Here is a 26,875-nt window from a genome sequence, read left to right on the forward strand (position 1 = left end):
GAATGTTTCCAGAGTAGCAACTAAATAAAGGGTAAAGCCGAATTAAAATGAAAGAAGAGTATTGGGAGGGGCAAGCACCTGGGGGAGACCTTCTGTGGTAGTGAGTGCATGGAGGGAGTTGAGGTCAGTCATTGAGGGGAGAAAGATGCAAAGCTCTTGCAGATCTGGCTGCCGGATTCAGTACTTCCCGCACCTCTTCTGGAGGCTGCCAGTGGTGCAGATGGCATGGGGACTGTGTATATATGCTGAGTCTGTTTCACTGCAAAATTATGCCACTTAATTTAAGCCATCTTGAGCTATGATTTTGTGTTGAAATGGACTATGAATGCTTGCATGATGTCTCGAATGGCTCAATGAACATCAACAGCTAGTGATTATAAATTCTTAACTGGCTCCAACTAAATCAGCCAGAACATGTCTTTTTATGCCCTGAGTCTTTTCAATTTAGTTGGGTATTGTACATATGAAAGTCCCCAGAAATTCATAACTGTGTTGTCTATGAATTTAAAGTCGTAAGCTATATGCATGTGTACACATGTGTGTGTATATATATGAATTTATAGTCACAACCTACATATGTAGGCATACGTGTGCGTATGTATATATAAATCCAATTTTGACTTAGCATTTTTGCATTTTTGTTTTTCAATTATTTTGATTTTTTAAGTTTGTGAAGTTGTTAATACTATAGCACTGACTGTCTACAGAAGGATTTTTGATAAGAGAATGTAATTACTTTGGAGATTTAAGAGGAGGAGGACAGAAGATGCTGGCTTCTAAATGTTTATTGAAAAAGCTGCTGTTTTTTTTGTTGGAAATAGGTTTATTTCATTTTCAAAAGTTAAAATAACTTTTTCATTTTTAATCATCCTTCTTGCAGGATGAACACTAGAATTCTTCAAAATGGGATTTTTCTGCTCTAGTCATAAGAATAAGAAAGTAAATTCAGGCCTAAGGTAGTTTTGTTTCCTTCATTTTGTGATACTTTTTTTTAAAAGCTAAATTTATTTTGTGCTGTAATTAGAAAATACAAATTTTTTTCTGCTTCAGAATCCTACAAATTGAGTACTTTCAATTCCACAACAGGGGAAATATGTATTAATTTATTTAAAAAAGGCACTGATATACTTGAATTAAAGTTACTGTAAGTATATGTGTGTTTATCTTTTTAAAATTAATCTGCTAGTGATAGAAACTCAGCTTGTAAGAAAATAATTCTTAATTTCTGGGGAGAATAGTCTGATTTCTTTTGCTACTTTGGAAGTTTAACTGTACCATGAAGTAGTTAGGCCCATCATTTCTGCAGAAGGGTTTGTGGTAATACTCAAGAAATCTAGAGGAAAGCAAAGCATGACCTCCTGGGGTTCTTGGTATATAGACCTGAACTGAGGGAAAAATCTCATTTGTTTTGCAGTCTTTCTTTGACTATTCTCATAGGCGGAACTGGAATATATTCAGAACGTGATGCTAAGTAAATTAAATTTTCACTTGTTCTCTCACTGGAATTAATTACTGGACTATGTGATTGGTGCTTGTTACAAATAGCATAACTCTTGCTGGCATTTGTTGCTTTTCAATGATGCTAGCTATCCAGAGGCAGTAAGTCTTTTAAAGTATTGACCTCTTCTAACTTTGGCTGGGGGGAGGAGGGTACCAACAAGCAAACAAATATTGCTCATTGGATGTTTGAATCAGTATGTTAAATTTTTATTACTTTCTCACTTGTTGGTGATCGCTTTGTTTTCCCGAATGTTACGTACACTATACTGTACAAGTTAGCAACTATTTATAGATTTATTACTGTTGTATTTGTAAATGGACTGTAAAAAAGACCAGCCTGAAAGCTGAACAGTTGGACACATGGGTATGTAGAAACATTCATATCGGAGTAGATTCAAGAATGAATATATTCTGTTAGAATTTTTTGCAAGAAATGTGAAGTGTTGCATTGCCCATACAGTATTGTGAAGGTTTTGGTTTTTTTATTTATCTTAGTACACTTTAGCAGAGTAAGCTGTGAGGAATCCTCAGCTGTAACTCAATGGGAAGTTAGGCACAGTCATGAGACGTTTTGCCTTTTACTTGGTTGGTTATTATTCCAAACAGACTGTATCTACTAATAAAATGTACCTCGATAAGGTGTTTATTTTAGCAGACCAAAAATATAAAGCTAATGGTATCTAGGACACCTCCCTCTGCCTCTGTTTAGTTGTGCTGGCTGTAGAGTTGCTTCCTTTTATGTTTTCAGGGTGTTCCAATGGGAATCTAATGCAAATTCATTTGCACCAAGTAAATAGAAATTCCTGTGGTATGGCAGTGTTTCCAGGTTCAATTTAAAAGATCAAATTTTAGGGGCACACAAAATAAACAACTGTCTTCATCAGTATCGATATAAACAAACAGCATTGAGTCTAATGACTCATCTGTCATACCCCATTCCCAAAATATACACTGAGCCACTCCCGAGTGGCTTATTTACTATTTTTAAAATATAGATACAGATGCGGCATTGTAGAATTTTTCTTTTAAGACCTTGGAAGGGCTAATATATCTGCATCACCTCAGTCAGCTACTTCTCTCAGCAGCTATGAGGAATTCTCAAAATTTCTTGTAAGTGCTTCTGTGTAATCTTGATACTTTATTGATTTTTCTCTTCTTTGCTCTTCTGGTTTCTTGTTGTTTTATATTGCCTGCAAGTTTTGCTACTGTGCATGGGGTAGAAAGAGTGGGGCGCTGACTGCTTGCATTGGTGAGCATGCACCTCTCAACTAAAACTGGAGGATTTTACCCTCCTTTAGAGGTCTTGATCACTTCAAATAGGAAATAGTGGAGGCCAGCTACTGTGTAATGCAGGTGCACGCTCTTCTCCGGTAGCGGTTGTTATGTTGTATTCCTTTTGCTTTAATTCCGGAATATTCGGCTGACCTGTCATCTGTTTCTCCAACAAATTTAATAGGAACTTTAATCTGTGAAGCTAGTAATTCTTTCTGGAAATCCTGCTCTCCACAACTTCATGGCTTTGGCTTGGGTGGTTTACCTTGAGGTGGCTGTCGTAATTTCTGCTCCCAGCTGTCCTCCGTGATCTCTGAGATTTCTGCCCCTGCTCCAGAAGGCCTCAGCTCCCCAAGCAGCTGCTGCATTGTTACTGTGCCACACTGGAGTGTTAGGGTAGCACGAAGTATGTGCTGTGTAACCCTAATGCCCAGGGATGTCAGCTATGGCATTTCAGCTGCCTCGTAAGTATCAGAGCTGTCCTTGCGGTGTGAGCAGGAATCTGAGAGGGGTGGGAACTAAATGATCTGTCTCAAGGTAAGTTTTGTTACAGCCCTGATTCCTTTTCAGCTTTCAGTTGTAGCTGCAAACCTCCCTCTTACATTCCTTCTTCCACTATTTATTCAGTCTTCAATTGAGTTTCTGCCTGTATGGCCTTTGTCTTAAAAAATGCAAGCAATCCTGGTCACGTAGAACTATTCTGGAAAAAAATCTGTTGGCTGAGTATTTAACTAGATATTTTGTCATGTTTGTGCACAAAATCAGATTTTGAAAGGAAGGCTTCATGTTTTTTAAATCTTTCTCTTGATTCTTTGGATTTACAGAAACTCTCAAAGAGGGAAAAAAATTGTTCCTGGAAGTCCACTGTCATTAAGATGCTGAACGTTAAGGTGTTCCCCTTAGGAAACAGGAGTCTTTTCAGAGTGGCTAAAGAAGAGACACTTAAGATAAAAACTGTCAGCTTGCTACCACTTCCGCCCCCCCTCCCCCGCAAGGGAATTTACCTATAAGCAAATGGTGCGATCTGATGGTTTCAAAAGGTTTTGTAACCACTTTGATATTTTTTTAAAAGGCCTAAATAAATGAAAACTATTCATAAGTTCTTTTGTTTTAGGTGTTGAATTTTAATTATCTTTCAGCTACCATAATAACGATTGGCTCTGAGGTTGGACTTCTGTTGCTGTTTGAAGGAATTATGTAACAGCGTCTTTTTGTCTGATAAAAGTAATCTTAAATCTGAAATGTCTTGTGCCTTTTTTTAAGTTACCTATGATAATAAACATGTGTCTTCCTTAAAATTAAATTCTGTATAATTTCAGAGTCATAGGGTTACAAAAACTTGTGCAGGATTTCCCGAGCAAATCGATGCGAGTATGTTATGTTGTGTGCAAGCACAATGAAGTGGGTGCATTTGGGATCTACTGATCTTTGCAGGTCAGATTAACTGGACAGTGAATGCATAACGATGGTCCAGTATTTCTGGATGTTTTGGGACTAACTATACATATGCAGTAGAAATTAATTTCACTGTGCTAATAGCACATCATTTCATAATGTGCTAATGTGCAGCCAGTTTAATGCTATTCCTTTTTATGCTTCTATATACATAGAAACTTCAGACGGACGTATGGTATCTTCAAATTCCACTCGTACCAATTTTTTCCAAGCACATTTATTGTCTGAAATCTTGAAAAGTAGTTCTGTACAATGATAATGGAGACAGCTCTTCTGCCTTTTTGGCTCAACAGGAATTTCTACTTTGTTTACTGTGATAAATTCCAGTCCTGTAGAAGTGATTCCTCCCCCCCCCCCCCCCCCCCGAATAAATCCAAATGTATTCTAAAAAAATTCATCCATTGTTGAGATCTGGATTCTTAACAAAATACCCTCTGCTTCTACCATGATCAAGGAGAGAGAATTTTGTTTAACAACTATTTAATGAAAATATTTTGCTTTCCTTACTGGGAATTTCTCATTTCATATATACGCAAGTAAATACCCTCATTTTACCTTTATGCTATTGCAATTGCCTTTTTAATAGTTTGCCATGTGCATTTTTAGTATATCATTTCTTCTCTTGGCTAACTATTCCTGTAAATAGACATTTTAATAATTCCTTTTAAAAGCAGTATAGTTAGTTGCACTTCTGCATTTCACTTGTAGACAATTTTTCTTGTTTTCCTACTCAAAATCCACAACATTGTGGGCATTTGAAGGGTTACAGGGATATTCTATCTATGCTGTTAGACTAGGTACTAGTAAATAAAAAAGAACAAAGCAGAGAGAAATTTTCTGGATATCTGCTTGTTTTGTTATTTGCAGAATTCCATGTTAGTCTTGAGGTATTTTTCTGTGAACTTTTCCTATTCTTGACACTTTGAACAAGTAATATTGTTCACCAAAACCTAGTAGTACACTGACTGAAACTATTTGCTAATTCACGTTATGGTTGGTAAATTCTGAAAGCTGACTGCCTTGAAAACTAAATAAAATTCAGAAAAGTTGTATCACCTTTTCTGTAAAAAATTAGCTCAACTAAAAAAACCTCTTTTATTTTTCTTTTAATTCAGCTGGTGAACTCATTCACATAGCTGTAGCTATGACTGATTTCCCAGATAAATGAGTGAAAGGTAATAAAAGTTGCATTTTCCTCCATGTAAACTGATATTTTCATACACAGCTACTAATGCATTTGCTTCCTCTTTTCCAAAATTTCCTCCCTTTTTCCTTTTTATTAATTTATTTTGTAAATAAAGTTCACCAGTTGCTTGTGCCTAACAGAAGAGTTCTACAATTTGCTGCCTCTGTATTGCCTGGAACAAGACAAGCCTCTTGCACTCTGCTCAGATGAATGCTTGAAACCTTTATAAGTAATATATTGTCAGTGGTCTGAAAAATAATATTTACAGGAAGTAATTGGGTTACTTTCCCTTGCAGCTCTGTTAAGGTTTTCAGTTTCAAAAAAACAAAAGGAGTAATAACTGAAAACCACATGTATTTGGTATGTTTTTACTGATATGTAAACTTTAGACTCATTATTTGGGGAGCCCTGGGCCTACTTATCTTTTTGTGGTCCTTCCAGCATGCCTCACGAGGTAACAGTCATGTGAAGTGTGTCGCTATAGATATGTCAGTGTTTATAGATATGTATCTCTAGAAAGATACCTGTTCAGTATTAAAAGTATATTACTGAAGTTTTAGTAGCTTTAGCTATTTTCTGACAAGTTGTGCCTGCTTCGGCATTACAAATTAGTAGGTTGGAGAAGAAAAGGAAAAAACACTCTCAAGATGTCATCAGTTGCTGGAAATTAAATAGCTATATTTTTATTTTGTTCTTATAAAATCAGTCTGAGTTCCTGGTGTTAAATACTTAGTTTTGATTCATGTGAAAATCACTGTGTTTGAGGAGAGGAGAATATGACACTAGAAGGATTTTCATAATTGGAAACCAGAACATTTTCACATCTTAGATTTCACTTTTGTGTTAAGTTTTGAGGAGGGAAACACTATTGCATTTGATCCTCAAAGGTTTGCCCAAATTTGTAATTGCTAAAGGATTTTAAGTGAAAGCTTTTAATCCAGCTGAACTACTTCCATTAATGCATACAAATACCTAACGAAAGAATACTGATCAGCTTTCAGTTGGTAAAATGCATAAGTAGAAATCAACTAGCATGCTAAAAGATTCAGGTTGAAGCTAATTGCAGTGCAAAACAGTCTGATAAAATTTTAATACTGAGTTTTGGTATTTTAATAGGCTCTTGTGTAATATTCAAACAGCTGAGCACAAGTAAGTAAATGCTAGTGGGAAATTATTCTATTGTGTAATATAAAACCATGTTGTAACTAGCTTATTTGCTAAAAGCTACCATTTCTAGAAGCTGAATCTTTTTTGTATTATACAAAATGTTATTGTTTTATGTGTGTTACTGAGGAACAAATCAACTTTTAATGTTCTTGTTTCCTGTCATATTAAGGTGCATTTTTACCATACTGGTGTAGCAAGCTGTTCCTAATTTCATCTGAATGCTTATCACATGCTTCTGGCAACGTATGCTTAGGCAGGAGAGATTTTGACAAGAAAGCATGCAATTGCATGTTTAACAAGTCTTCAAACTTTGTTTTGAATTTCACCTTTTTAAAAAAAAAAAAGCGTTGAAGTAGGCCTATTGTTTGAATAACCCTCCTCCATTAAGTACATGAATCTTTACCCCTCCAGGCTATGTTCATTTGCATTTTATCTCTGCCACTCTTCCACACTTTTATTTCACTCTTGACCCTGTTTCTAGGAGATGTACGAGTAAGAAGTCGGGCAGGATTTGAAACAGAGAGAAGAGGTTCTCATCCATACATTGATTTCCGTATTTTTCACTGTAAGTATTTAAAAGCAGATAAATGACAAATAAACAAAGGCTTCCATTAATTTTACCTACTGAGCCTCTAAAAATAAAGTTAGCAGCTTATATAGCAAGACCATTTTTTTATACTTAAGAAAATCTTTCATGCTACTTCATTACCAAAAATAGAAGAGGAAAATCTTCACTGCTAAATTTTTGTTTTTAAAAATATAGTTTAAACTCATTGAATTTAGACCTGAATCCCTATGGAAATGGAGACTATCTTATATACAGCTACTGATGTGTGTGCTGAGTTCTTACTTGGCAGACACAATCAGTTGAGAAGAATACTTTCCTGCTTTTATAAAGCAGCAGAAGGGCCTGGTCCAGGATGATGTTTGAAGAGAATTACAGTAGATGTCAATATTCTTGACCTTATCATAATCAATTAACATTACATTTACTCAAACATGTAGCTAGGACTTAAAATTTTTTGGACATAGACAAATCTTAAATAAAGATTAAAGTGTTATAAGAAAAGAGCAGAGTAAATTTTTTTTACATGTTTTAGGAAACATTTTTTCTCAAAAGTGTTACAAGAAGAATATTTTTGGATAATTTAACTTTTTTATCTACATCTATATTGTTATAACTATAAATATGTCAGTAGTTGTTGTAATATAAAAGCTTCAATAACCACCAAACCAATATGCAGCAAAAGTGCAGGGGATTTAAGTCTTAAATTATGCCAATAATATTAATACATTAAGTGTCATAAAGTATCTCTACCAACATTGTATCAGCACAATTCCAAGTATTCTGAATGCAATGGAGAGATTTAGAAAAACTTATTTCATGGTAACAAGTGTGGTTGTTGTAATTACCTTATTAATAAAAATGAGTGGCAGAAACTGGTCTAATTAATATTCTGATCTTAACTGAAGTTACTCTTTTTAAAAGTAGACCACTACTTAAATTTAAAACTCTTAAACACTTAGTTTCATTCAAAAGTTAGTTTCATAAAATAGGTGAGAAAACAAAGTTTGAAGAGTATGCTATATTGATTTTTTTCAATAAAGAGGATATGAATTCCGTCTCAAGTCCTGATAATTCTGTTGAGTATAATAAAAATTCTCTGTAGAAATAGCATGCAATTTATGAATTACATAACTATGTCTTTTTTTGTGTGTGTATATATGTGGCATTTCATGCTGATACGGGAAAATACTAGCAGAAGTATTAAAAGAACTACCTGTTAAAAGGCAGTCACGTATGATATTATCACTGCTGTCAAATTAACTGTATTTTCTATGGTACTCACCACGCTGTTTCTTAACATCCTGATGATTGTGCATCAGGCACATCATGACTAATCAGGAAAAGGATTTTCACACCCTTTCTTCTTGCCCCTACTTGTTCAGGCACAGACACCAACTTCTAGCAACATCAACTGTGGTGTCCGATGACAGCAAAGAATGTTGCTAGGAGGCCCAAAAAATTCTTTGGCTGTAACTTCCCTCTCGAGTCAGCTGCTGTGGCAGTTTTCAGAGTTGCCATCTTATAGCCAGATTTTTTTGCACTTCAGGATTGTGGCCTGTTGCAGCGTTCCTCTTTGACTTCAGACTCCTCCTACTTTGTGGAGTTTCTTTCAAAGTCAGTAAGGAATTCAGCCCCATCTCTCACCATATCACTAGATTATCTATTTATTTACAGAATTTTTTTTCATCAGTAAAATGTTTTCTTTTTCTCTGCAATGCAAGTTGAGTCATGATCAGTGTTTCCTTAATTGTTTTAAGCAAAAGAGTTTTAGTATCATACTGTCAGACTGTGGGTAGAGAGAAGTTATGGGAATCAGATTTGACCTCATTTTTAGGATATCCTCCCCGCCCTCCCCCGGTAACTCCAGAAGGATTTTTCCACATAGAGCTACATGGCTGAACATATGAACAGTAGACAGCATGTGAGAGGAGCCAGCCGGCTTTTCTTTGCTTGGGGCAAAAACTGCACTGAAAAGGGTCTCTTCTGCTGCTGAAGTAGACTAAACCATCTGAATGTTGGCTTTTTTTTTTGCCCCCCACAGCTCCATACTGAACATCAGTAATGCATGGATATGCTTCCTTCATGGTGTTTGTAAAGTTTCACTGTAACTTTCTTCTGCTATCCACTAACTTTACTCTGTGGTTCTAAATATTTTGCAGTGATCATTGTTTGCCTGTTTTGCAGATGACTTATACACTGGCTATCGTTCACAGTGCTGAAGCATTATTGCCACTTTATTTTGCTTAGCTAACTTCTGTTGTTTAGCATTATTTTCTTTTTCTGTCAATGATGTTTTGTGAAGAAGTTGAACGTCTTTCAGGAAGTCCAGCTAATCTGCTGACCAGCTCTCTTTTTCCAATATTTTATTAATAGGCTCTTAACCCAGTATTTTATTGGTAGGTTTGAAGAATACTGAAGTTTAAATGCATTACTCTATTTTCAGGATGCTACTGGGGTTTTTTGTTGGTTTTTTTTGTTAGTTTTTTTAATAATCATTTCTGTTTCATAATGTTATTTTTACTTGCAACTTTGTCGTGGTTTAACCTCAGCTGGCAACTGAGCCACCACACAGCTGCTTGCTCACTCTCCCTGCCCCCCCCCCCGCCCCCGGTGGGATGGGGGAGAGAATCAGAAGAGTAAAAGTGAGAAAACTCGTGGGTTGAGATAAGAACAGTTTAATAATTGAAATAAAATAGTAATAATAATAACAAGAATAATAAAAGAATATACAAAGCAAGTGATGCACAGTGCAATTGCTCACCACCTGCTGACTGATGCCCAGCCAGTCCCCCAGCAGTGGCCCCCCCAGCCAGCTTTCCCCAGTTTATGTACTGAGCATGACGTCACATGGTATGGAACGTCCCCTTGGCCAGTTTGGGTCAGCTGTCCTGGCTGTGCCCCCTCCCAGCTTCTTGTGCACCTCCAGCCTTCTCAGTCGGTAGAGCATGGGAAGCTGAAAAGTCCTTGACCAGTGTAAGTGCTGCTTAGCAACAACTAAAACATCGCTGTGTTATCAATGTTATTCTCATCCTCAATCCAAAACACAGCACTGCACCAGCTACTAGGAAGAAAATTAACTCTATCCCAGCCGAAACCAGGACATGGTCTCATTCTGTAACAGCACAAAGAAACTAGTTCTTAAGACCACTTCTGTTTCTTCTTCAGGATTATAAGCTCAGTGTCTGCATCTTCATCCCAGCGTTCTGTGATTGGCACATGAATATTCAAGTTTCTAAATTGGCTAGAAGTATTCTCAATGGTAACTTCTTTCTACGAAATTCAATTTTAAAATGATTGTTGGAAAAATGTCTTTATTGCTGTTGCTAGAGATGGTGGTATGGGAGTCATATCTGAGGATTATTAAATGCAGGGTTTGACTGATGATCAAACTAAGTTTGTTGGGTGGTAGTTTTCCTTCTGTATTATCCGTTATTCTAGAAGTCACGTTTTTATAGCTAATTGCAGGAACTAGCCAGGAGGAATAGCTTAATAAACAAATTTTTGTTTCGACAAGACTGCTTCCCGATGAATGGGGAAAGTCAGGATTGTATTCTTGTGTGTTGGCTGGTAATTGGTTAACATCAAGACATCAATTAGTAGTTTTTCTGTTACTGTGAGATCGTCTGTGTGTTTATGGGCATAAACTCAAGTTAGCAGCTAAAAGCCACCATTTCTGGAGAGGAGAGAGCAGCCACATAACTTTCTTCCTCAAGTAAATTTTTACCTTAAATATAGCAGTTTGGTTTTGTTCAGTGGATGTACGTATTTCACAGTTGCAAGTAAATTGCATACAGTCTAGTATTCTATTGAGTTGAATATAGAGCACTGGATCTACTTTTCACTCCTCAGGTAACAAGGAGGGAGTTTGGCAGTTTACTGTCTGACAACCCAGCATGTACTGTTTGGTTTTCAGGGAAGTTATTGAAAAGGTGATTGCAGTGGTTATAACCACTCTTGCTCTCTGCTGGTCTACAAATAGACTACAGTTAATGTGATTACTTTTACATTTTTTTATATTACTCAAGACATTGTAGATTCAGTCTGCAATGTTAACAGAACATGTTGATAAAAGCTAATGCAAAACAAAATTGTTGGTAGAAGAATTGACAGTATAAAAATACTCCCTTTTTCAGAAATAGCAAGCCAGCAATAAAATTTTAGGTTTTGTTTTTTTGCTGTTGAGAGGTTGTCAATAATGTCTATTGTGTTTTATACACGCGTGCATGTGTGTGTATATATACACACTCTTAAGAAACCTTGATTATGTTTTTGAGGATTTTCTAGCATGCACAAACAAAAGAATATATAATGTGCCCCAATCACTCACTGTTTCACCTGAAAAAAACCTATCAGCGAATGTGCTCAGTGATGTGTACAGTATGTTATAGTGAGGAAGTGAAGCCAAAATGAATAAAGTGAAGCTAAAGTGAAAATAAAGATAACAGCAAAAATATTGGGAAGTGTCTCATGGAGATATAACTTAATACTTTCAGACTTCCTTTTTAGGAAAGGGTTGTTGGATATAGTCTGGAAGAACCGGATAAAAACCAAATACTTTGGTTTTGTGGAGAGGAAACATTTTTTCTTCTTGCTTTTCCTGTTGTATCTGCACCAGACTAGATAAGATGTTGTCAAAAGGTTTTTAGAATTCTCTCATGCCACTCCAGTCTGAGCATGCTTCTATGGGGAGATGGTGATGTTGCCAACACATGTGGCTCTATTTTGTAGATAACTGAATATGTCACATCTGTGAGTTAAAATATCTTAGAAGGAAGAAAGGGTTTTCTGAGTTAATCAGTAAACACTTAGGAATGACTCAATTTTGAATCGAATTGATGCTTGCATACAGTACAGTGCTTCACATAAGAGAGAAGATGATGTGATGGGAACTTAAGACTTCATGGATACTTAGATGGTTCTTCTCCTTAGTTGTATATGGAGCCTTTTTAATGGGGAAAGGAAAGAAAGGAAGAGTTTAGGTGATGGATAAATCTAATTCTCTTTCTTAAGAATGGAAACACATGAAGAAATTCCAGAGTTTATCTTTGGTCTACAACTTTCAGACTGTTTACTTGGAAATTGCAGTTCATGGAACATTTTATATGCTACTTTGAGATCTGGCAAAGATGTCAGCATCTACTGTTTGCAGTGTTGTTTTGAACTTTCCAGTTTTTCACTCACAAATCATTGGAAAAGGTTTACCTTGGACAGTGAATTTGGACTTCCTTTGGGTGAGAGGCCAGAAGTCAAAGAAGAGAGAAGAGTTCAAATCCAAATTGATTGCCTTAAACAATTTGGGAAATCTTTGTGTAACAGCACCTGATCATGCTTTTGACAATACCATCTAGAGGTTGAGATAAAATGAGCATAGTCCAGATGAAGTTGAATGCCTTTTTTTGTTTCAAGAAAATAGAGAAATTACCTAGCTGAATCTGGTTAAGAGTAATTGTCTGTCTTGTTCAACAGTCTACTGTGAAGAAGAGTGAGTTCCACAATGAATGAAGTCATGCAAGAAGATTTCTGTGTGGTCATAGGTTGAATGAAGTATTTGTTTCCCTGTGAAAATACCAGCACTGAGAAGTGAAAACATCGTACTCAAGAGAGTTCTCTAAAAGCTGCCTTTCTGTGAAGGATGCATTCTGAAATTGTCATCTAATTATTCACAATCCAGATTATTCAAATAAATTGTTTTCCTCATTGTGAGAGAAATTTTGACTTCGGTTTAGTGTGGAGAATGCAGTCACACAAGGGGAAGTCACAGAAAATGTCCTAAATACAGCTTTGGCCAAAAGAAAACAGTGAAGATAAACTTGAAGTGAAAAGTGAGCTTGAAGTGAGCTTGGTTAAGGCAGATTTCACGGTAAAAGCTTCCAATTGAGAATACAGGACAGATTTTTTCTTTTTTTTTCCTTTTGCTATTCTAGATTGTTTTTCCCTACAATTTCTTCTTTTCAAGTTTCTGTAAAATGGCATGTGTGCTCTGGAGTCTTGCACTAGTACAGCTCACTCAGTGTTTTATTGCTGAGGTAAGTTTGACCTTAGAAGAAGACACAACCACATTCTAATTTTTTTCTTTTCTTTTGAACCTCTCCAATGCATTCCTTCTCCAAGAAGCTTATTTTGAAAGGCTTTTTTTTTTATGCTGGACAATTTGGCATAAAGTATGTGAGAATTCTTTTGTTTTCATCTCTGCTCCCAGTTTGACTTTTGTATTGACAGTCATACAGACTCTTAAGGGATATTCTTTTTCTGTCAACCATGATGTGTTACTTTTGAATTCTTTCATTTCTGAGGGTGAAAAATAGCCAAAAAGGATTACTTGATTGTTCTGTCATTCCATTGCCATAGAACTGAAGATTTCTAGAACACCAAAGAATGGTGTTTTTTTGGAAGACATCAAGAAAAGGACTTGGTGATGGTCTGGAATGTATTATCCTTCTTTTGGGAAAAGAGTTGAACCCTTATGTGTTGTGTACTTGTTCTTCAGGAGCATCAGTATCTTGATTAAAACAGCATAACCCATTTTTGTAAGGGATATATGTGTATTCTGACGATATTCCTCAAAATATTTTGCTTCAGTGAAGTTTGTTATTTTACACTATGCTGTTGTGAGCTACAGATTTGCCTTGCCCAATGGGTGGATTCAGGTAAAAAAAAGTACACAACTGCAGGATTGATGGGGTTATGATTCAGTAAATTGGTAGGGAAAGCATATGCCTTGTATATACTGTTTCCTAGTCCTAACATAATTGCAAAATGTTATGCAGTCTAGCACAGGAATGGCATTGTTCAATTTACTTAATTTTGTATCCTTCCTGAGGTGTTTACAGAAATATTAAGAGGAGCCAAAGTTCAAGAGAATTATAGGAGTAGAATCCTTTAGATACCTTTTCAGTGTTTTCTTTACATTTCTTCTGCTGTGTAATGGCTTACAGTGCCATTGGAGAATTGGCATTTAATTCGTACTGAAGTAGTCTAATCCCTGCACTGAGTAACTTCTCTCAAATTAGCTCTGCTTTGAGCAGAGAATTGGACCAAAGGACTTTCAGAAGTCTCGTCTGTCCCTTCCAACCTAAATTATTCTACTGCTCTGCGGCTCTATACTTTGCTAAGGCAGTATTTCATTCTGTAACTCCTTTCCTGAAAGATCTTACTTTGGTGGTGGTGATGCCTAGTAGTTGCTCTCCATCAGGGAGGATCTGTTGAAAACTACTGGAGTTTTTATTAGAGTTGTGGTACTACTAGAGTTTCTTGAAACTTAACAAATTTTTCTGATTCCACTCAGAAGACACTTGCAAAGTCATGTTTATTTAACTAATCCTTAACCCACAGCATATTTTTTGGTGATCATTATTATTTGGGAAAAAATGTATGAATGTGTATATAAATACACATATATAATACATTAAAAACAAACCAGTCTGGCTTATTTTTTTCTTTTAAGCAGAAGAGGGCGTATAGTGCCTTACAGTGATGCTAAGCAGGGCTTCAGAGTGGTTCTAAGGAAGACAGGAAGTAAATAAGGTAATTTAGACACCAGCAGTCTTTATATGTAACTTTAAAATCCTTGCTGAAATTATCTTCCAAATAATCTTCCAAATGACATCGTAGTTTTATATATGACTTTAGTCATATATGTCTTAAATGTCTTAATGTCTGAATGTCTTAAAAGTACTTTAAAATGCAAATCATGAGTGGAAAAAGAGCTAAATAACAGGACTTAAAATATTTTTTTAAAAATGTGCACGGATCTAATATAATGCATTTCTTAATGGTTTGAGGGGAATAGATGTGAAATTAGAATGCTTATGGGTCCCTCTAGTGGTGTGAAATGCTAGGTAATACTTTCAGATTATTCATAAATAGAAAATTATTTGTATCCTGGAAGGCCTTAGAAATATGGTTATAATTGGCATGTGAGATTGAATATTTCTTTCAAATGTATATATTTACAGGTAGTAGAAACTTTCAGATATTATGTCAGGTTTGGTGATAGTATCTGCTAGGTAAAAATGATGAATGTGTAGTTGGGTTTAATATGAAAAAATTGGGAGAGATTACTTCCATGAGAAGAAGAGATTTCCTTAAATTTTTTAGGAAAAAAGGTCCTCTGCTGGACCTAGGCACCTCAAACTTCAGGTTTCACGTTCAAACATAAGAAAGATCCATACTCTCAAATATTTTCTTTAAATTCCTTTTTCTGTTAACAGCAGTGATACCCGAGATCCTCAGTTAAGCTCTTTCTATTGGTAATAGCAAAATTCAATGATTTTTTTTTTTTAATCATGGATAATTTCCTATTTACCTTTTGGGCTGTAGCAGGGAAGGAAATGGAGGTATAGTTCTTACACTGGATAGCCTTGTTTCGACCAGGACCCCATCAAACAGAGGCTGTGAATCTTTATCTTTGCATTAAAAGATATCTCTGCGTTAAAAGAAAGTTGAAGGATTTTGCTAGGATTTAAGGTTTCTATTAATAAAAAATTAAACCAAACCATAATTAAGTTGTCATTCTTCCTTTTGTTGTCTGTCCTTACTATACAAAAGATGCAAAAATTCTGAGAATAAATATATCAGTATGTTATGATTTTCTAAGTGATTGTCACTTGTCTTTTCTCTACTTATTTTGTATTTTTATTTCAGCATGAGAAAAATAAATATTTAATATCCCTGTGAAATGTGATAAAATTATCTTTTTAGCTCTTCGTGAAGTACAACACACTTAAAAGATTGGGAGTGGGAAGAGATTAAAATAAGTGTCTTGGAATACAGATGAAATCTGTTGCATGAAGACAACTTGCATTATTTTATTTTATTGCTGTATATGCATAACATTAGCAAAATAACTGACGTTAGTAAACAGATTTATTCCTTTTTTCTTTATTTTAGAGAAAGGCATTTCTTATTATACCAGCATCTCACTTTAGATGCTTAGAAACAAGAATATAATTTTTAATAAAAAAATAACTTGGAAGTAATAAATATTTTGGGTGATATTCTAACTTTAAGTGGGGCGTGAAGAGTTAAGAAGGGAAGAAGAATGTCATAGGAGAGCTGCTGTTGACTAGGCACAAAGGCCTACAGTTTCAGTCTTCTGGTTCCTTGCATTGAAGGCACTTCTGAATGCTATAGCTTCCTTCTTAACATTCCCAACATGCTGATTTTGCTTTTATTTCGTTTCAGTTCTCAAGACTGTAAATGTCATATACATTTATTTTTCTCATTCTAATTTGTCCTTAAACTGTCCTTATTTCTTAAGAGCAAATGGTCACTATTGGATATTAGAAAGGCATTTAGCACACTACAAGCTCCAAATTAAATGAAGGACGTTTGGGCTGGGAGGAGGGATGGTTTTGCAGCACGCTTTTTCTTGAGCAAATGTGTGCACTCTTCACCTTCTTTCCATTATAAATACAGTATTGAACTTTGCTTTGGTAGGGTGTCTGAAATTAACATCTTGTTTCGTGACTCATGATAGAAGGGGGTAGGCTGACATTCTCTTATTAATCATGCATATAAAGGGAATGAGCTTTCCGCTTGTGCCAGGAGGGAAATACCAAGTTTCCATTGCACAACTGTATCGTTCAGTTTACCAGTCCTTCCCATGAACTTGTCTTTGCTGATCTGCCAGAACCACAAAGTGGTTGATTTTTGTATCCTTCATAATAAATCATCTGTGAGGAAAAGGAAACTGCAAGCATGGATGCTATCAGTGTTCCTGCAGCTGAAGAACCTACCCCCCCCCCCCGCCCCGGCCCTTCCTTGAAAGCTAGCTGTTTTCTTTTTCAGCCTCCCTTTTAAATTAATTACCTGTCAAACCTCCACATCTGACTCACCTATTCTGAATGTTTAGCAAATGTTTAGCTGTTATAGAGAGCAATTTACTTTATGGGTTGGGGTAGTCCCCCTGAGTTAGGTGTTCTGGAACTGCAGAGGGCTGGAAGGGCTCAAAATCTCGTTTCTCATTTGGAAGTTATTCTAATCATTCTAATCTAAATGATAGGATGTTTGGTCAAGCTGTTATTACCTAACTTGGGCTATACATGTGGAATAAATAGTAGTTCAAAGGGAAGCGCAAAGCCCTGCCCCTGGGGAGGAACAACCTCAGGCACCAGCACAGGCTGGGGGCTGACCATCTGGAAAGCAGCTTGGCAGAAGAAGACCTGGGGGTCGTGGTGGACATGAAGTTCAACATTAGCCAGCAATGTGCCCTTGCAGCAAAGGCGGCTAATGGTATCCTGGGCTGCATTAGGAGGACCATTACCAGCAGGTCGAGGGAGGTGATCCTGTCACTCTACTCAGCACTAGTGAGGCAACACCTTGAGTACTGTGTCCAGGTCTGGGCTCCCCAGTAACACAAGAGATGGACGTGCTAGGGAGAGTCCAAGAAAGGGTCAGGAAGACGATTAAGGGGCTGATGAGGAAAGGCTGAGAGAGCTGGGACTGTTCAGCCTGGAGATGAGAAGGCTCAGGGGAGATCTTATCAATGTATATAAACATCTGAAGGGAGGGTGCAAAGAGGACGGAACCAGGCTCTTTCCAGTGGTGCCCAGTGACAGGACCAGAGGCAACGGCACAAACTGAAACATGGGAGGTTCCCTCTGAACATCGGGAAATGCTTTTTCTGTGTGAGGGTGACCGAGCAGTGGCACAGGTTGCCCAGAGAGGTTGTGGAGTCTCCATCCTTGGAGATATTCAAAAGCCATCTGGACGTGGTCCTGGGTGATGTGGTCTATGACCTCCAGAGGTCCTTTCCTACCTCAGCTGTTCTGTGATTCTGTAATAGCAGCACTGCTGCCAAGAAAGCTGGAATGAAGTAGGCTTTCTTGTTTGTTTGAATTACATCAGCTGGAGCAGTGCTCTTTTCTCTTTCTTTTTTTCTTCTTTACTTTTTTTTTAAAATAAGGGGGGGGAGTAGGATTAATGTGTAAGAGCAGTGGTTTACGAACTATACAAACTGATGATAATTTAGAGAGTTTAAGAATATTTTAAAGATGAATGTCTCAATAGCATATTGCAAAATAAAGAGTAATGACTCTTCAGCTTCACAGAAAACTGAGTAATTCATTTGCCTCTGTACCCACACCATCATCAGAAAAAATACTGAAGCAAAAACATGTGCAACTCCCCCCAGATGACTTTTGAACACAAATATAGGTTGAACGCAGGCCTATACTAATATACTATTATCGCAGTTCTGTGGTGTTGTGCGCTTTGCTGACAAAAGCTGTTGGTTTGCTTGTTTTACCTACATCATACTGTTCTGCTAAAGATTAATGGGTGGCATCTGTGACAGTGAGACTTTTTTGTAGCGTAACAACAAAAGTAGGTTTTTGTTAACTATTGATCTGTAAAAGACTACTTATGATCAAGAAAACTATCTGTACTTCCAGAAGAGTGCCGATTTCTCCTACTTAAAATATTTCATTTTACTGAGATTTAGTGAAGTTCCTGGATTTTGTAGTGACTTTGTGGACATTTTGGATCATTTTATGACCTAAATATACCCATTTTATATTATTTTATTTCAAACCTAATGACTTCTGTTCTGAAAGGAGGATTTTAAGGGACTGGATCAAGATGCGGGGGAACGACGATGACTTCTTACCTGAAACCTATGCTCTGTTAACAGGAACAGCTGTATCGCTCCCTGCTTCTCTATTCTGCAGGCTGGCAGTGCTCAGACTGTAACCTCATGTTAACAAATGTGATTAGAAATATTAGTAGAGTAATGCAGCATGACAGAATTTATTTGCCTGCTGTATGTGTGAATGTTGCTTTATAAGCAATCTTTATCATATATAGTACACCTGCTTACGTAACTGGGAGAGAGAGAGATACACATATGTACCAGTGTCTCCAGAGGAAACGCCCTTGGCCTTAATTGTGATGACCTGAAGAAAGGTATCTCATGTGAAGTTATCTGTGTTAGCCCTTTGAAACTGATGGGAACTTCAGTACCTTGATGAAGTGTTTCAGGCATGTGTGAAAGAATATTCCAGTCTTGTCAATTTAGTCTCTGTTAGCGCAGACTGTTGATGTGAAATGCTGCTGCATTTGATTAGGTATTGTATGTTCGTGCAATTGTCAATTCTGTTCAGAGGCATCTTATTAGTGTAGATTGGAAATTAACATATTAATAAGTTAATGTAGAACAGAAGGTACGTTGGAACTTTTGCAGGGAGAAGAATTTATATGGCTAAAGATTTATCTTACGTAGAATTAAACTGCTTTCACTAGAAATCACTGAGGTTTTTAATTGAGGTTGTTAATAAGGCCACACCTTCCCCTGTACAATATTTTAGACTGACTTTAAGAACAAAAATTGTAACAGCTTACTTCACCAATTTCTAATATGCCTTGTTCTTGTAAGGGCAAGAGGTCTATACTACAAAGTTGGGCTCATGTTGGTTTTGAGGATCTGCATTTTTGGATCAAGTGGAATTGAACATAAGCTAGCATCAGTCATTTTTAACCTAATAAGAGTAAAGGAAAATATTTGGATTAATCTTTGCAAACAGGCTAAAACAGTTTTCTGTAGTCTTTTCACTGCACTGGGAAATGGAATTACATATGCTGTGAAAGTAAATGTGGTACTTGTTTGGCAGAGGAGAGGTTCTGAGCATAATTATCTGTAAAAGCACCAAAATCACTTCAGTGTGTTTAAAACTTTGCCAGTAAAGTTAAGAGAATTTCTGAGTTTTAAAATCCGTGTAAAAGTTATTTGTATGTGCTCAAAACCTACCTGTAACTCCTGTATTAACACACAATTACTGATATTCTCTTGCTGATGTAACATCTCTTACATGATTTGTTAGGGACATGGATCGGATGTGTATACATGAGCGCAGTTTTCCAAAAAGAACTTGTTTGGAATACTGTGTGTGTTTTTACACAAGTTCCATAGTATTTCTGTCCTTTCAATAACAGAGTTCCTTAAAAAGATAAGTTTCAGCTATGATTTTTAAATATTTGTTTTTCTTTACAGGATGCTTACATAGAAAACTTTCTTTTCTAAGCCATGGCTCTGTACTTCTTATTAATAAAAATCTCTGTGACTGAAACATTTGATACATCAATAAAAATAAAAATTGCAGTGCCTTTGTTGTACCAAACTTCCCTGAACAGTCTTTTTTTTTTTTGTAAAGGTTTATTAGAGAGTATTTATTGTCTTGTTTTTTGTAGCAAATTCTGAAATCGAGGTGTCTGTGTCTGCGAGAAATGTGAGAAGGTTGCTTAGTTTCCAGCGATACCTGAGATCTTCCCGTTTTTTCCGTGGTATCACTGTTTCAAATTCTTCAAACATTTTAGATGATGACTATAATGGACAAGCAAAGGTTGGTTGCTTGATGATTTTTTTTTTTTTTTAAATTATGCTTTTAAAAATGTTCGCTAGTATATAACTGTATCTTATATTAAGCGATAGTGCAGCCAAATACAAATTTTAAGCATGTATTTTTTATATCTGTGTGTGTGTGTGTTTGTGTGTGTGTGTATATATATTTGTCTATATCTTAATATAAGTCCAGCCAAAATTACCTGGTTTCTGACAAACTCCTTCACCTCCCACAAGTTTACTGGGATGATTTTTAGAGCTTATATGGCTAGCAGTTTTTTTAATAACTCTAGTGAATGGAGGATGCACTGTAATAACTGAAGAAAGTGAAGAAAGAAAAATGTAACTATTTAAGAAATGTAATGGAGCAATTTGGACAACTATTACCCCTCCACCCCCCCCCCCCACCCCTCCACCTTTCCTTTTTAGTCTAGCCTCATTACTGAACATCTGGAAGAGTGACTACTACTGAATACTCAATAAAATGCATAAATGGATTTATCAGAAGATTATTATGCCAAACTGACTTTTTCTTTGGTAGGCAATTCTTCTAGAAAAGAAAAGTGTGATAGCTCTAATATACCCACACTGCAGTAAAGCAAACTGGGAAGATGGGCAGTACTAAAAGAATAGTTGGATGAAGGGCTAGTGAATTGGGGACAGAGAATGGATAGAGCTGAAGGGGACTGAGCAGGCAAAGTTTACAGGTTGTGTTCAAGATTCCAAAGGCTGTGTCATCTTAATGATTGTGTGTAAAGCTTCTTGTTCATAACCTTGACGCAGAAAAGGAGTATGCTTATAATGCAATGTATCCGTATGACACACAATCAGGCTGCAGAGTAGGAAGAACCTGATAACCTGGAGGATGGATTTTTAAAAAATGTACATTTAATTAAACAGCAGAAAGATCTTGTTAATGCTGTTTGTTTCTTCTGGCAGCTGAGTTTTAGTGACTGGTGGAGAAAAGCTAGAACGTAGTAATTGGATCACGAAACAGCTCTACCAATCTAATGAGAATAGGAGAAGGCAAGTATCCCTTGTAAAACGTGCTGGGCAGGTATTTCTGATAGAGGTAGGGGAAGCAAGGATTGTGACTGCTGAACTCTGGTGAGGCCTCGAGTGCTGTTTGCTGTTCTTGTTCATCCCTGTTGCTGGAAGAACAGTTCATGTGGAGCAGCTGTGAAGGAGTGCTAGCTCAGTGAGGTGGAAAGTCAAAAGCCAGTTTCTTAAAAAAGAAATTAAAAGCTTGGCTCATACGTCTGGTAAAGCATCTAGATATTATTTCTCTTCTCTAAACAACAAGGGAAACAGAAACTGAGGTGGAGGACTACACAGAGATTAACTACTAGCTCATTGCAAAAATTAAAAGTGGAAGAAGTCTGAACACAGAGTTATTCTGTCATATGGTTTCTGTTTTTAACCTAATTGTTTTAAATTGTATTTCTTTTAAGAAATTGACTCAAGGATGAAGGGAAAATCTCAAACCAGTACTGTCAAGACACTTGTATTTCAGTTTTTCAATTTGCAACATGTATTTTAAAGTTTTCCAGTTATCAGACAAATTTAATTATTATTTTAATACTATTTTTTGTATATAGAAATCCTAAGACTTGCATCAGTCTCTGAAATCTTAAATACTCCTCTGGGCTATGGGAAGATAGGCATATACTGAGAAAAAAGTGACAGCTTTTGTGTTTTCTTTCAGTGTATGCTGGAGAAGGTTGGAAATTGGAATTTTGATATTTTTCTTTTTGATAGACTGACAAATGGTGAGTTTACTTTTCCTATTTCATTTGTGTTTTATCTCTTAGCATAACTTAACTATTGCTCTTATGTTGTGGTATATGATTGCTTGTTCGCTAAAAAGCACAAATTTTATCGAGTAGTACTTTTTGATTTAATAGTCTTTAATCTAAATCCTAGTTTGCCTGGTCACTCTGTTAAAATACCGTTACTGTCAGTACTGATAATAATAATTGATTTGTGGAAGAGGCCCTTCTTGTACTTTGTAGGTTGCTGTTCTCTCTTAGTAATTTGAAGTAGTAATTTGATATAAATTAACAAATAGTTTTGCGAACTTAGTCTTTTTTTTTAATTATGGAATGCTGGTAACTTATATGGTTGTGTCCAAAAGGTCATTTATATTGAACAAGTATTTTTCTGATAAATTTAATGTTAGATAGAATAGTTCTATTACTTTACATTACAACAAGAAGGCATGTTGGTATGAATGTATTATAATTATGGCATATAATACCTAGAGAATTAGGAGTTGAGCAGACAGAAGCTGCTGTACGCATAGCTTGCACAAAATACAAAAAGGAAGAGAATATTATGGTTAGTTTAGTGCACCCATTACAAATAGTGGTAGGAACTACAGAAGTAGTTGGTTTAAAAAAAAAAATAATCAAAGTATTGTTTAAGTTATGGACAGTTAGAAAAGAGATCTGTAAATGTGCTGGAAAGGAAGAGGGAGGGCTGCTGCACTGGGTACGGTGAAGTTTTGTATTATAATCACAGCAATGGAAGCTGAGTTTTGAATAGAATGGAAGGAGGAGATGAGCGAGTCCAGCGCCACAGCAACATTTGTGCCAGCGTGGGAAGCGAATGGAGGGCAGCTCTTGCAGGTTTTACATCAGTCAAATGGAGTTGGTAGCAGAGATGCAGTCATAGTGTTTAAAGTTGGCAGAAAGAAACAGAAATGAAGTTCGGAAAGGAAAATACGGCACTAAAAGATAACTTTCTCTCCTGTTTTCTTGAAGGGATGCTTGGTTTAATCTAGTGCAAAAGTAGTATCCTCACAGTTTGATTTAATACAGAAATGGATATAAAAAATGAAAACAGTGAGGATTTTTACAAATAGAATGTTTATCTATCTATATAAACTTGAGACTAGTTAACAATGAAAAAAAGCTATGTGTGCAAGTTAACCTGTTTGTAAGCATAGCTTATATCAGATTAGTTTGTCAGACAGGAGTAATCTGAAATCATCCTTTTTATATGAGGCCTTCTCTACCTTTTAAATATGCTTTTTTCAAATACATTTTTGATACTACCAGTGCAGCTTCTATTGTGGAAGCCTTTCTATACCATCCTCTTTGCATCCTAATTTAGTCATTTTAGGAGGACATGTTGAACAGGCAGTCTTGTTCTTGAAAGTTTGTAAGGGGAGAATGCTGTATATAAAACTCTGCTTGATGAACTGCTCTGGACGAGCCTGTAAGAAACAAGCTACTCAGTAAATGTTGTTCAAAGAATTGTGTATCTTATTGTGAGAAAGTGGTGTGCGCACGCAAGTACTTCAAGCATGCAAGTACAATAAGCGAGACTTAGCAAAAATTTTTGTCCTTTTGTACCTCAGTTTCTGTCTGTGCTAGGTTAATTCCTGCTAGATGAAGATTGTCAATGTACCAAAACTGAGTTATCTGCCACTACATATTGTTTGCAGAGTAAATAAGCAAGCTATTTCTCTGTCTCTTACAGTTTTACTTGTTTTACCACTGCAAGTGATTGTAATATTATAGCTATGAGTAGGTGAAGTATATTGTAAGCTTGTAAGAGTATACGTTTCCTAGAGAAACTTAAAACTTTTTCTTTTAGTTCTGTGTGAAATAAGGAGTAGTTTAGCAAAACACATGATGAAAATGAGAGATAGCATATGTACAATGTACACTAATTGATAGTGTTGGTTAGCTTTTTCCTTCGCCTGGTTATTTTTGTATTCGGTTTTAAACTGTATGTCTGTTTATAAAAATCATGATGTAACATAACACAAAGTTGAATACTGTTGTAACAGGTTTTGCACATTGAAACCTGTTGCTTTTTTAATGTTCAGTAACATTTTCCTCTTATCAGTTGACAGTGGACAATTGGTGAATGCATTATGATTATGCAAAAACACTGGTGATTACTAGAGGAGATAGCTAATGGAATCTCGTCATGCAGTAGGATTTAAATATTTATCATAAATTGGTGTAGAGACATTTGCTTGTGTAATTTTTGTGACCAATTTGTTTGAAATTCTACATTTCTTATGAAAGAGTCACTGATTTCATGGCTTCCAATGAATTAGTATTTTCATCTTATTTTTAGGAAACAGTCTAGTCAGCTTAACCTTTCATCTGTTTAATCTTCATGGACTAATTGAACACTTCCAGTTAGATACGATGAAACTTCGTAGATTTTTGGGTAAATACAGCTTTTTATTATGATGAATATTGCTGTTTATCCGCATTTTTATACCTTAACTGAAGTGCTGGTTATAGTTTAGCAATAAGGTTTGAAGAATACTGATGCAGTCCAGATTGTGCAGTGATTTAAATTACACTGATTGAGACAATCTCTCAAAGTTTCTATGAGTATAGAAATCTCCATGTCAAATCTAAGGAAGTATTACCAAGTTTAGTAGTTTTGTAGCAGATGCTGTATTATACTTATTAAATCTAAATAATCAGGCATATATATGACATTGTGTGACATTTTTATTGGGAAAGGCTAGACAGCTCCTTTTTTTGTTTTGATTTTCAGTTCTCTCTTAATCTTAATTTCTGAAGTTCATGATATAGTTCCCTAACTGTATTGAACATGCCAGCTTGGCCGTATTGAATGGTGCCAATTTGATGCTATCTCTTGCTTGCTCAAACTCTCCTACAAATAAGCACTGTACTGTGTGGGCATACTTTCTCCATAGACAGAGCGCAAGACAATTTTACTCGAATGTTTGGGCCTGCAGCAGTGGAATGCTTCAACAGAAATAATTGTAAATGTGATGTAGAACATTCAAACCAAACTTGACAGCTGAAAGAGCTGTCTTTCTGCATCCCCATACCACAGACACAGACGCTGGTGTGAGACTTTCTTCCTTTGGTGGTTCTGTGACAGTACCTTTTATTTAATTTTGTGGAGTGGGATGCCTTTTTTTAACTAAGCAGGAGAAACAAGTTTCTGGTCCCTTTTAGCAGGCTTTCACAGTTTCAAAGAAAACAATTTTGTGGTTACAAAGCTTGTCATTTAACAGACAAGAAATCACATTTGGAAGGCTTTTCTCCCCTTTCAAATAAGGGAATGTTTTTGTTTTCATCATTTAGTTCTCTTTCAGCTTTAAAAAATTTCAGTTCTGTCTTGCATTTCATGTTGTTTTAAAGTGGACACAATTCCTTTCAGTTTCAAAAAAGTAGATCAGCTGACCTTGACTGATATATTGGAATGTGAAGAAAATGATTATAGAAATCTGGTCTTAGGCTTCTCAAGTTGTAACTGAGTGTGTTTTGTCTTTCTCATCTTGCTTATTTCCTGGTTAGTACTTGAAATGAAAGACCAGTTAGGAATGACTGGATTAGTTAAATGGTTATCAAAAGACAACAATAGTCTTAACTACGTATGACTACTCAAAGCCATAAGTCACTAAAATGAGATTAGACTTGGAAGAAGGCAAAATTTTGTTCTAGCTTTGAAATTCGCAACTTTTCCCTTTTTGTTAATGCCTTCTACTTAATAGCAGTAAGAAAACCATTTCTTAGATCTGTCCTAGCCTATCTGTCCAGTCAAGGAACCTTCTTCCGAATACAGCTTCTTAGGATGAACCCAGTTCATTCTTTGCTTTTGCTACCTCTCATACCCTAGTCCAAAGTAATCTGAAGATCAAATTCCAGAAGACTAGGGCAGCTCAAGTGGTCCATAGTGCCACATAAAATTCACTTTATTTGAGAACTTACTGGAATCCTTTTAAGGAGAGAAATCTGATTTTAGTCCTCAGTAGGATCACAACATTTTATTTTTGTGTGTGTATATATATATCACCTATGTATGTGTGTGTGTATAAATGTTTGTTTATACACATACACAGTCTTTCTGTGACTTCCAAAGGTTACTTGGAGACCTGTCTCCTCCTACTGCGTGTTTTCAAGTTCTTATTCCAGACCTGAACGGGGGGGAGAGAAAATCCAAAGTACTACATTACTGGAAACATAGGATTGTTGTGCCATTCTAGTTCTGGCAAACCACGATCAAAATATTGTCCTAGGTCTGCTTTATTAAAGTAAGTAAGTTAAGAAAATTGTTGACTTCAGGTAGCTGGACCAGCCTATGAAGCCACAAAAAATTGAGGAGTAAGCCAAGGACATCCTCATTCATGCAGTGGATGTGAGGAACAGGTGAAAGGGAGATCTACTGCAGGTTAATAGAGCCCGAAGATGCTTATTTTCATTATTTTCCATATGAGGTGTCAGCTATGTATTGACTACTATTGAGATTACACGATGGTTACAGTATTTTGACTTTTCATGAGCCACAGCTCTTCACAAATACCACGGCAGTAATGCTATAACGTTACAGTCACAATTACATGGAGGGTACTGGCTTGTAAACTGAGTAGGAAAAGAGGTTGCGGGCA

General features: G+C 36.2%; 1 protein-coding gene across 3 annotated transcripts in view; it reads left to right on the plus strand.

The window, feature by feature from the left end:
• Nucleotides 1-26,875, plus strand: part of PDE7A (phosphodiesterase 7A) — a 78,846-nt gene that overhangs the window by 43,401 nt on the left and 8,570 nt on the right. For 2 of the 3 annotated variants that reach the window (XM_076329628.1, XM_076329629.1), the window contains exons 3-6: nt 7,062-7,145; nt 20,334-20,485; nt 22,190-22,253; nt 24,577-24,672. In XM_076329628.1, the coding sequence (XP_076185743.1) occupies nt 7,062-7,145; nt 20,334-20,485; nt 22,190-22,253; nt 24,577-24,672 (396 nt within the window). The remainder of the gene's footprint in view (nt 1-7,061; nt 7,146-20,333; nt 20,486-22,189; nt 22,254-24,576; nt 24,673-26,875) is intronic. The other variant, XM_076329630.1, reaches the window with a different exon arrangement.

The sequence above is a fragment of the Aptenodytes patagonicus genome, chromosome 2 (assembly GCF_965638725.1).
Source record: "Aptenodytes patagonicus chromosome 2, bAptPat1.pri.cur, whole genome shotgun sequence".
NCBI classification, from domain to species: domain Eukaryota; kingdom Metazoa; phylum Chordata; class Aves; order Sphenisciformes; family Spheniscidae; genus Aptenodytes; species Aptenodytes patagonicus.